The 12589-nt window shown below is 35.3% G+C and overlaps 1 protein-coding gene across 1 annotated transcript; it reads right to left on the bottom strand.

The window, feature by feature from the left end:
• Nucleotides 1-2052: 2052 nt before the first annotated feature.
• LOTGIDRAFT_152717 (hypothetical protein) lies at nt 2053-10636 on the bottom strand (the record flags this gene model as incomplete). The annotated part of the gene is made up of 19 exons (XM_009053235.1): nt 2053-2079; nt 2292-2465; nt 2666-3051; nt 3262-3435; nt 3701-3907; nt 4305-4496; nt 5007-5039; nt 5289-5477; nt 5782-5973; nt 6197-6376; nt 6492-6534; nt 6854-7027; nt 7212-7606; nt 7921-8109; nt 8375-8551; nt 9147-9239; nt 9663-9836; nt 9984-10175; nt 10447-10636. 19 exons carry the CDS (start codon nt 10634-10636, stop codon nt 2053-2055), a joined length of 3381 nt encoding a protein of 1126 aa, XP_009051483.1.
• Nucleotides 10637-12589: the final 1953 nt, after the last annotated feature.

Here is a 12589-nt window from a genome sequence, read left to right as displayed (position 1 = left end):
TGGGCATTATTTTTACTAAATTTGTCAGATATTTTTATTTTTCCAGGTGTTTGTAGTGATATATGAACTTAACATGAAATATTTAATTAACTCTAACTTGTATTTGTAGTAAATAAAGAGGATAAACTCAAAAGCATTTCTACTGAGGGATCTGGAGCCAGAACTGCTTTGGTTTCCAAACTCTTAAATTTCTTCATTTTACGTAGAAAAATAACTGTAGCATGTCCATTCTGATTAATTTGAAACTGTTAAAAATGTCTTTAAGATGGAAACTTCTTTACAATATGTTTGAGTGTCGTCCTTGCCCTTTGTATTAAATAAAATTATGATTTCAAATATCACCTATACCTGTACAATTTATTATGTGACATAACTGAATTGATACCCTCCAAATTAAAACATTAAACATCAAATGGATGACACTCATTTGTGTATTTTCTTGCAAAAAATTGCGGTCTTCACCAACATTTTAGTAAATTTGTCATTGATAGTTGTGAAAATACATACAAACAATTAAAAAGTATTAAATGTGTTCACTTTTAAGATTTTATTATATATTTTGATTATTTATGATTGAACAAAGCTTGATATATTATTGTAAATCATTGTTATATAGTGTATATAGCTTATTATGAAAGTAATGTATAACTGGTACATGTTAGACTTATGATTGTTACTGAATGTTAGTCAATGGATAGTCAAATTTCTTGGTAGAATAATTAATATTATGGAAAAAAAGTTAATTGAATTGTTAATTTGCATTTTTGTTTACTGTAAGCTTGCATATATACAACTCACTTTTGTATGATGTTCATTCGTGTTTACAAAATTATTGTGTACATTACTCACTTAATATAATATGCATTTGTCTAAACTGTCAGCTTGTGTATGAAACTCACATGTGTAGAATATGCACTTGTTTTAATACATATTTATTTTACCCACTTTTGTACAATGCCTATTCACTTCTGTATACTACACACTAAACTTGAGTACAAATTTTTATGTGACTTAGCTGAAATATCTTAACAGATCAAAGTGTTTATTTTCAAGATAATTTTTATCAAAGCTAGTAATAATTGATTTAGATAAAGGGTTGTGTATGAGTGGTATTGTGTACATGTGTAGTTAGTTATGACCCCTCCCCCCTCCGCCCTCTATCTCCCCCATAAATAGAATAGATTAGTATAACTTTAATGATAGAGTAATATTAATGTCTTTCTGATAAAATCGGCTTCATTTTTTATGAAGAAAGAATTTATAAGAAATTTTGTGATTTATTAAATAGAAATCCATTTTGCTTTAAGAAACATAGAAATGCTTTGCCTGTAGGTAATTAGCATAATTGGGTAACTTATGTAGAGTTAGCGCCATTTTGTTTGTTTGTTTGTTTGTTAGAAAGATTATGTTTAAATACATTGTATTTTGTTGTAGAATTGTAATTGACTACAGGCAATATTTATTAAAATATAATATAAAACTATGGGCTGTTTTTCTTTTTATGTAATTAGCTTTACCAATCTCATCTTTACAAATCAACCATAACAAATTAACATTAAATATAATAACATGAAAATAATCCTGTATCAGTACCTTAATATCAACCTTAAGCCATGTATTCACAGAAGGAATCGTTATTGTTTTAGGGAAATAAACAGTATCTTATCATGTGACAGGACAAATAACTGAGTGAATTAGGTTGTGTTAGGTTTTTCAAATAATAAGGCAGTGTTTATTTCTCTAACAAGATCCACATTCATTCCTTATATTTACATTGATCTGTCTTATGTGATAAAAACTCTAAGATGTTCTGTTTTTAAACCATTAACATGTGGCTTTGGTCCAATTCACCAGCACCTGTCAATCAGTAAGTGGGTGTGTCATAAAATGTTTAATCATAAATTGGGTGGTAAGAATATTATTGATGGTTGGATATATTGAAGAACAATTATTAATTCTGTAAATATTTCATATTGTTTGGAAAAGTAACGATTCTTGAAAATTGGCTTTTATAACATTTTAGACATGAATATTATTCATTTCATCAAATCTCTATGGTAGGCAGGTATAGATTTGTAGCTGAAAAATATAACAATGATGTTTATTCCATACAGTGTTCTTTGTTTAACTGTTCATATATAAAATGTTAAAGTACATCATCTCAATAACTTAGTATCCCGTGCAGTTAAGTATGTAATTTAATTGCATTATTTTGCAATTCAAGAAATTTAGATTTTTGTATATTATGTAGATATTTGAGTGCAGTTAATGAATGAAATAGATATTCTTACCGAGTCTACATCTCCTATCAGGTTTGAATCACCAGGAATAGCAAACCGGCCTAACATCAGAGCAGTTTGTCTCCTTGTAATTGGTCCAGTTCGTTCATCTTCTGCTGTAGTACCATCTACTTGCATTAACACTTTCTTACCATCGTACCGTAGTTTAATATCTACCCAACCATCCTGAGTTAAATAAAGCAGTCAGTGTATTGAAGATTAATAATTGTCTATAATGGTATTTATCATAGTGTAAGAGTGTTCAGTTGGTTTTCGAATTGAATGTATGTCAATTTTTAGAGATGCAATCAAAGGGTTTTAAAATGAAGTAAATTGACTTGTATTGAGTTACAAGAACATATCGATTATCTTGGTCAAATACTTACAGTATACGGAATTTTTAGCTCTTTTAAATCATTGTTGTCTGTAGTATCAACCATTCCTATGATATAACTTGGCGTTCCTGTCTGAATTCCAAGATAAATGCCTGGCCCTAATCCATCCTCACACAAGGATAAACAATTTGCAATGATTGTATAGCGCTCTCCATTATTAGCTGAAGACGGTAGTCGAAATTTCAGACGCACTTCCACTGATTCCCCGAATTCAAAAGCAGAATATTTCCAGAAGACCATTCTGTGACTTGATTGGAATCTAATGAACCCCTTATCACCGGGGTTGACTAACGGGGCTGTTATCGAGGCTGTAATAGGAGGTGTTGATTTGTCCAAACGATCTGTATTGAATGGGTAATCGGCATCAGGGAAACATCCTAGAATAAAGTAAGTTGTCATAACATCTAGAATCAAAAGATGAAAACGAACCCACGTCTTACTGCTCCTACTTATTTCAAAGTCCACTTAGACTATAGGGAGTGTAGTCACTTGGTCATAATATATGTAGGTACCTATTCATGCATTTCACTGGCTCATCAGTCTAAGTACAAGGTTTCAACAAAAATTTCTTATACATCTGTCCTTACCTGTTGCTGTTGCTGAAGTTTTGATTGAAGGGACTGAAGCCATACACAAACAAGTTGTTGAGTCAAATTTAGAATTAGTATTGCATGACATCCTGATCCATGTGTTTGCATCATTTGAAAAACGTTCAAAAGCCAGTTCATCGCCTAATACAGCTCTTTGATATGTACATGGATCTGGAAAAATTTTGATTAAAAAAGTTATGATTGTGATCTGAAATTAGTAATTTTTTTAGCTTGAGACATTTATGACCCAGTGAATTAGTTTGCTGTGATCATTTATAGCCTTCAAACTTCCCAGAAACAGACTTCTTAGGAAGGTTTTTAGTCAATTGAATATGAGCAGTGTCCCTGCTATATGTTTAACGGAATGGCCTTTCGGTCCTTGATCGCATGTTCAGAGAATCGTGAATTTTCGAAGAAAAAAATACAAACAAAATACCTTTCCATGTTGATTTAGTTTTGACAGGATCTGTAACACATCGATCTGTACAGCTTCCGTCAGTATCTATCACACAGTCACCCGAAAGATATTCATATCCGAGAGCACAGCAAGCAGTATAACTCTTACTATTTTTACATTCATAATAACTTCTACAATTATCTCTCATAGGATGTGTTGATTTATCTGCCAGCGATAAACATTTGTCTACAAATAAAAATCGTTAACTGTAACGCCAAAGAATTATCAGATAGGATTTCCTCTTGGGTGTTTACATGTGTGCAAATCTAGAAGACTGATAGAAAGTATTGATTCTGTAACGACTTTATTGAAGTTTTATAAGTTTGAAATATCCTATCCGAATATCATTCATGAAATATAGGAAAACCGAAGGCAGACTGTAAGAAGAGCTCTAAACAACATTAGATTTAGTCGCCGGATTTTGGCAAGTAAAAAAATGTGACGCGATTACTATTACGTTGATCTTAGTTATTAGTATTGACGTTAGTTTGGAATTAAATGAGTTCAGGTGGAAATAACGACATTTAAGGAACGTTTATTTATTTTACTTTCTGCGGTAGTACAATTCTTATCTAATACTCACCATTTTTACACTGAACTTGGTTTGATGGAACACATGTATCAGACGTTTTCGACCAAAAGAATCCAACAGCACATTTTCTTATGGTAGCTTTAAAGCCAGTAGCTATAGGTTCACATTGCACATACAATGAGCAGTCTTCAGGATGATGATTGTATCCAAAGTTATCACTGATAACACAGCCTTCACATAGAGCTGTATAGAAAGGGGAGTAAATACATTAAAACGTAATAGAATTTTTGGTTTTGGTTAAAGGGACAGATGCGCCATTCGTTTGACTAATCGAACTTTAGTCTTAGAAACGGGACTTTGTTAACCTAACTGATCAGTAATAGTGTTCACAGCTCACCGTTGAAATTTGATCTTTCAAATCCATGTGTGTTAAGAATTATCCGCAATTGGAAGTATAAAAGACGACTCGTCTTTTCTTGAAACTCTGCCATATATAGAAAAGACATAAATAGAAATAGAAAGTGAAATTCCTGCTTTGTGATATTTTTGAAGGAATTATGCGATTTCTGTATATTTCTAGTACTTCTGAAGGCTATTTACAAACATTCAAGACGCAAAATAAACCCCCAAAACTAGCGAATCTGTCCCTTTAAGTCCCTTTAATGAATATAGTTTAGCTAATAAATAGTTGTATTGCCTCTCAACAAGTAATCAAGTTGTGGTGAATATGAACAATTATTGAATAGTACTCACTGTTATCTGAGATCTTTAATGACGACAATAACACTGAAAACAGAGATATATTTTTGAGGAAAGAGAATAATGTGGAAGGATTACATTTCAAATTTTAGTGTTACATCCAATGCCGTACATGCACTTTTCATGTCACAGAAGAGTACCCCGGTAATGAGTTAAACAACACGAGTTCAACTCTGACTTGTCAACATATCCACGACATCCAGCAGATCTCCATTTGGAAACATAAGTGCTGATTAGAGGGGCATGGTTAGGTAGTAATGGAAGAATTGTACCTACCTGGTGATGATGTTATTAAACAATTTTCAGTACAAGTATTACTACTATCAACCTGGCACTGTTTACCATCAAACATTTCACCTGGTCCACAGCAAGAGACAACAGATTTTCCAAATTCACATTTATAGTAATTCTTACAGCTAGTTCCCAAGGCAACGTTCGTACCAGCTGGTGATACTCTACAGACATCTGAAACATAAGGGCAGAATTTGGCTCCAGCATATGTGAATGTAATTTCATTTCATGTAGCGTGAAAGCATAAGGTACTGCACAATCCACAGAAGCTCCTCACCCGCTTGCATATCATGACTAAGTCCATGGCGCTGTTGGTAGTCTTGTATGATTACATTTGAAACAAAAGGTACGCATATGGAAACTGTTATATAACGAAAAGTTTGATTAGGATGTAAAATGCCGTCATAAGCAATAACTGCAGATATGTCATTTCCTTATATTTCTATGATTTAATCAACAGATTTAATCTTTGACTTACCACTCATACAAGTAACATCACCCGCCCATTTACAAGATTGACTTGAAGCATCAAAGAAATATCCTGGTGAACATTCTAATGTCTGATAGTTTAAAACACCATTAATAGTTGAACATTCTATGTAAGAAGCACAGTCTCCGGATACTGGTAAGATTACTGGTATGGTAGGTGCTGTACTACATAGTGTCTGGGCTAGATCAGAATAATACCAATACAAAACTACTTACAAGACGAGATTTTGTACTTAAAACAGCTCATCAACAAAAAGAACGAAATACATTACTTATTGTTCTTGGGAGTTTTTTGTGTGGTGCAAAATCGGTACTTTCACAATGATGTGTATAATGTTCAAATTAAAATGCATGGTGCCCATAAGAAATACAAAATAAAACAAATACAAATTTGTATATAATACCTAGAACGTTTTGAGTTTGAGTTCTGACTGAGAGAATTGGCACCATTGATGTTCGTGAAGTTACAGGTGATGTCATAGGTCTTGTAGTGATTGATGTATCTAGATTAACAGTTGGTGGCGTTAGTAACAAGGGTGCAGCTCGAATTGGTGCAAGCCCAGGGAGACTTGGTATTGTTAATACTACAAATAAAAGCAATTTACAGAATTATTTTTTGACATTGTTGATGTATTTTAATGAATGATGAACTAATATAGATTAAAAAATATGGAGATGTGAAGAAATCATATTGTTTACCTGGAGGGTTTGTTATTGGTGGAATACATTTTGAAATTTGAAACTGAAACCAACAAATAAATTTTTTATTAGTTGTGTCACTGAAATTCAGTCCTCTAGACGCAAGAAAATGTTGTCAATGATGATGGCCAGACAGACAAATATTCAAATGTAGACACCGATTCACCGTCTAATTCATTCAAGTCATGTTCAGTGGTTCAACTACCACAGGGACTGGTTGAACCATGTCCACGGACCCATGTATTGTCGTTGTATAGTCCTAGAGTAAAGGAGCATTTAGTAACAGTTTGTCTTCAGATTTGTTGACAGTCTTATACAACTATACCAATTTAAAGATCATTCAATATACATGTACAACTTACTTCATCTATCAATCCGATCAAATCAACGTCATCAGGCATTGCAGACACTCCAAATACTAGTGGTGGTTGTCGTCTGGTGATTGCTCCAGATCTTATATCTTCTGTCATTACTATACCAGATTGGAGCTGAAGCTTCATCCCGTCATATGTTAGTCGTATATCTGTCCAACCCCCCTGAAAGGGTTAACATTATAATCAATCTATGGAGGTCTCTCTTGATGTGAATCCTCTAATATGCCAAAAGAAATTACTTATAATCACGTGTAGTCTACTCAAATCACATCCTGGGCTGTAAGACTGTGGGAACCCAATCACACGACTTACAAAATCAAACGATTTACAAAATCAAATAACTTACAAAATATGGAACCGATATCTCCTTCATATTAACATCATCAGTAGTGTCCAGAAAAGCAACAATTTTTTTGTTTACACCACTCTGTACTCCTATATAGATGGATGGACCCATATCGTCCAAACCAAAACAATTTGCTAATATAGTATATCGTGCACCTGTGTCAGCTTCTAGTGGAAGTCGAAATCGAAGTCTTATGTCAAGAATTTTCCCAAATTCCATATTAGCAAAGTACCATAGAATCATGTTCGACGTAGAATTAAAGGTGATATATTGATCTGTACTGGTTCCTGACAGTTCTGTGTTGGTGGTGGCAGGAATTATTCTGTTAGTAGAACTGTCAACATAGTCCCAATCAAATTCAAAGTGGGCCATAAGTTCACACCTTATCCTCGAAGCTGAATCAAAACCAACATACAATTTAAGGAAAACAAAATCACTCAAAAGCACAGGGTCAGGGTGAACTTTAAAATAGACTAAGAGTAAGCATTTATATAGATCCGTGTACTACGTGGCTCTTGACACATATTTCACATATAAAATATTCGAATCACGGATATAAACTACAATCTAGGCATGAATTTGTCTCTGATTCCAAAAGTGGGTATTGACATATACTTTGCATTTATTGGTACTTCATCAATAAAGACCTAATGTATCTCTTTTTTTTCTTTTTCGCTTAGAAAAGCCGAAAATAAACCGACATACTTACTATCTGTACTTTCAATTATACAATCGTCGGAGCAGGAACTTGCTGTATCAGGAACACAATTGGAACCGTCATAATACTGTCCAGTTTCACAACATTTTACTTCAGTTTTACCATCAGAACATTCATAATAATTTTTACAGTTGTTACCTATCGGATATGTGGCGCCATTTGCTGCTGTTTCACATTGAACTGCAAGTATAGATTAAGTCAAAGATGGTAAAGCTATGGATCGTCAACATCTTTGTTTCAGCAACACTCGGTAGAGGTCTGCCCGTGAAAATTTATTATTTACTATAAGCATATGGTACGCAGATTTTTCGCAGACATCACGCACCGCTAAATCGCCAACTACTGTTTGATTAATGACTGATGCTGAATGTTTTATTCTAAATATAAGTATGACCTGTGCTGTTTCGTGTCTTCCATCTGACTATCCTTATGATTATCAACTTACTTATTTCACAGTCCACGTCTTTAGCGAAAGCACACGCCGTATTAGACCAAAATAAATTTCCACGACAGGTTTTATTGAACTTCTGCACAGTATCAAAAATCAAGGCACAGTGGACGTACATACTGCAATCATATGGATTTGGTCGAAATGCCTGACTAACTACACCAGTACACCAGTCTGAAATACAAAACGCCATCATTAAAGGAACAGATGCGCCATTTTTCTTTCGGGAGGAGTGATTTAAGTCTTGAATATATTATGTAAATAGTCTTCAGAAGTAACCTACTATAGAATTGTACGAAAATCGCACAATTCCTTCAAATATATATATATAATTTATTTTCCTATTTCTATAGATGTCTTTTCTGTATATGACAGTGTCTAAAGAAAAGACGACTCATCTTTTTAACTTTCAAACGCGGATAATTCGTGAAACACATTAATATGAAGGCTAAAATTTTGACGCTGAGCTGTGAACTTATAGCTTAGCTGATTCCCGTTTCTGAGACTAAGGTAAGATTGGTAAAAGAAATGTCGCAAATGTCCTTTTAAATCCCCCTGAAGAAACATAATAATATTCGTATTATCAGATGCATCTTCACAATGGTCAAGGTATTAGCCTACGTCTTCATTGTATACATTGACAAGCTTGTTTCACGGTCAGCGATTTGATTGGATTTGAGGCCAGCGGATTTTCAACAGTCTTTCTGCCGAGGGCTTAGATTGGCTGTATAGCGTACAATCCAAAAAATTGTTGCATTCACAAACTTACGCGAAACAAGATATTTGGCTATAGCAGTCAAAGCATAAGATGAAGACGTAATAGCTTGACCATTGTGAAGATGGGTCAGATGATGAACCAAATCTTGAATTTCAGATAAAGATATGAAGGTCAATACTACCAATCACTCTCAGTCTTTCCCTAACTATTTACAGATATATTTGTAGTTGTCCAATCAAGTTTTATTCATATTCGATTGGGGAAAATTTCAACGTGTAACCATGTCTTTGGATAGGCAAAAGTTCTATTGAGTTATCTTATGTCGATCACAGTCCCATGGGGATTTGTTTTAATGCATTTTTCTGGTTAAATCTCAATGTTTGTTTTTCACGAAAAGTTGGGTGCATTATCCAATTCTCTCCGCATTATAGATTAGGTGAGAAAAATACTTGAGCTTGTTTGAAGGAGAGCCACATGATCTCGATGATAAAGATCTTGTCCGCAATTGAATTGAAAATGAGTTAACAAAAATTTTCTTAGCAAGCATCTTCTTGGACGAATGTTTACCTGTTGGATTTGAAGATACTACACTAACAGTATCTTGTGCTATACAGTAACAGGAAACAGCATCGTATTTGTTACCAGCTGTACAAGATAGTTGCGTCCATTGATTTCTAGCATTTAAGGCTTCATAGACTGTATCATCACCAGTAACAGCTCTTCTTGTCGAACATACACCGGCTTAAAAATAAAAACAGATTTACTGCTATTTATCCCTTAAATATCAATTTTGAGATTTTTATGGCATGATGACATCCTCATTTCTGCTGATCCTGGTTTCCAGTCTTTAAAGAATTTGACCATCTCCAACTGTAGATGATGTCCTACCTTTAAGTCTCAGATCCAATAGACAACCATCGGAACATGAAGCAGTTGTATCTAGTACACAAGTGTCTTTAACAAAGATCTCATCAATCTTACAGCATCCTATTTTGGACTTCTTTCCAACACATTCATAATAACTTCTACAACTTCCTACTATTTCATTTTTTGAACCTTCTGGCGATGCCCTACATTTATCTATAAAGAAATTCAAAGAAGCTGGTTTTACTCATCTGGACCTAATTGCCACACAGATTACACTTTTACATCTTACGTTTGTTTGGTAACTTCACTCGATTTTTGGCCTTTTCATTTTCAATCATTACAAAAGCAACTATCCTTTTGGTATAATTACATTCACTCCAACAATGATAGCTCAATCAGGTCAAGAAGGATCGCCAGATCACGGGCTGAGTTTAGTATGAAGCGAAATATTTTTTTATATCAGACTGCATTGCATACACCTTACCATATTTACAAGAAGTTGATTGAGCTGGACTACACCCCGGTACCATTGGATTCCAAAACATTCCTGGAGCACAGCTCATCACCTGTCCAACCACCTTTTCACCAATTGATTCACACTGAACATATTTAGTACAGTCCCCTTTGAATGAAGTATATCCAATACCTTGAAATATGTTACAGCCAATACACATTTCGTCTAAAAAAGAAAATATGAAATGAAATCATAAGATTTACTTTTTCTCTTTTCCTCTAAATGCTAAGATTCCAAATTCTCCTTGGGGGATATTTGTAGCTTGAAGCTATTGTATGATAACACATGGGGCATCCCAAGGACTCTCTTTTCCGAGAACAATATACGTAATGTACACTATGGAGTTACGCTAAGCTACTAGATTCTAACAGGATCGATATGAGTCATATCATAATGATTAAAACAATAATTATTTAAAAAGATTTTCCTATTATTTTTATTTGACATTTCAGGTTGAAAATAAAGTTATTCATACCTGGATCTGGCAATGCCTCAACAGGTGTAGTTATAGGTCTAGGATCTGGAGTCGGTGGGAAATTTTGTTGCAAAAGGGGAATGAGGATTCCAATCTCAAAAGTAGTAGTAGGGCTGGTTCTATGTGATGTTGTCGGACTGGTTCTATGTGATGATGTCGGACTGGTGGAAGGTGATGTTATCGGACTTGTAGTAGGTGAGGTTGTTGGACCTGTAGTTGGTGATGTTGTCGGGCTAGTTGTAGGTGATGTCGTCGGACTGGTGGAAGGTGATGTTGTCGGGCTGGTAATAGGTGATGTTGTCGGACTTGTAGTAGGTGATGTTGTCGGACTGGTAATGGACGATGTTGTCGGACTGGTAGACGGTGAAGTTGCTGGACTGGTAGTAGGCAAAAGGGGGATGAGGATTCCAATCGCAAAAGTAGTAGTAAGGCTGGCCCTAGGTGATGTAATCGGGCTGGTAATAGGTGATGTTGTCGGACTGGTGGAAGGTGATGCTATCGGACTTGTAGTAGGTGATGTTGTCGGGCTAGTTGCAGGTGATGTTGTCGGACTAGTTGTAGGTGATATTGTCGGACTGGTGAAAGGTGATGTTGTCGGACTTGTAGTTGGTGATGTTGTGGGGCTAGTAGTAGGTGATGTTGTCGGACTGGTATTAGGTGATGTTATCGGACTTGTAGTAGGTGATGTTGTAGGACTGGTAACAGGAGATGTTGTAGGACTGGTAATAGGTGATGTTGAAGGACTAGTAATAGGTGATGTTGTTGGCGTAACATTTATTCCTCCCAAGTTACCGGTGGTACTTGGCGGACTAGTACTAGGTGATGTAGTCGGGCTGGTAGTAGGTGATGTTGTAGGATTGGTAATAAATGATGTAGTCGGGCTGGTAGTAGGTGATGTTGTAGGACTGGTAATAGGTGATGTAGTCGGGCTGGTAGTAGGTGATGTTGTAGGACTAGTAGTAGGTGATGTTGTCGGACTAGTTTTAGGTGATGTTGTAGGACTGGTAATAGGTGATGTAGTCGGACTGGTAGTAGGTGATGTTGTAGGACTGGTAATAGGTGATGTAGTCGGGCTGGTATTAGGGGATGTTGTAGGACTAGTAGTAGGTGATGTTGTCGGACTGGTATTAGGTGATGTTATCGGACTGGTAATAGGAGATGTTGTAGGACTAGTAGTAGGTGATGTTGTCGGACTGGTAATAGGAGAAGTTATCGGATTGGTAATAGGTGATGTTATCGGACTGGTAATAGGTGATGTTGTCGGACTGGTAATAGGAGATGTTATCGGACTGGTAATAGGTGATGTTATCGGACTGGTAATAGGTGATGTTGTCGGACTAGTTTTAGGTGATGTTGTCGGACTGGTAATAGGTGATGTTGTAGGACTAGTAGTAGGTGATGTTGTCGGACTGGTAATAGGAGATGTTATCGGACTGGTAATAGGTGATGTTGTAGGACTGGTAATAGGAGATGTTGTTGATGGAAAATTTAGTCTTTCCAGGTTACCGATGGTAGTTGACGGACTAGTACTAGGTGATGTAGTCGGGCTAGTAGTAGGGTTTGTTATTGCCAAAAAAGATGGTCTTTCAGTTATTGTCACTGTTAATAAAATTTTGAAAAATGTTCTACATGAAGATA

This window comes from Lottia gigantea (assembly GCF_000327385.1).
Source record: "Lottia gigantea unplaced genomic scaffold LOTGIsca_2, whole genome shotgun sequence".
In the NCBI taxonomy this organism is placed as follows: domain Eukaryota; kingdom Metazoa; phylum Mollusca; class Gastropoda; family Lottiidae; genus Lottia; species Lottia gigantea.
The sequence above is the reverse complement of the archived record's forward strand: the minus strand, read 5'-3'. Positions and strand labels throughout refer to the sequence as shown.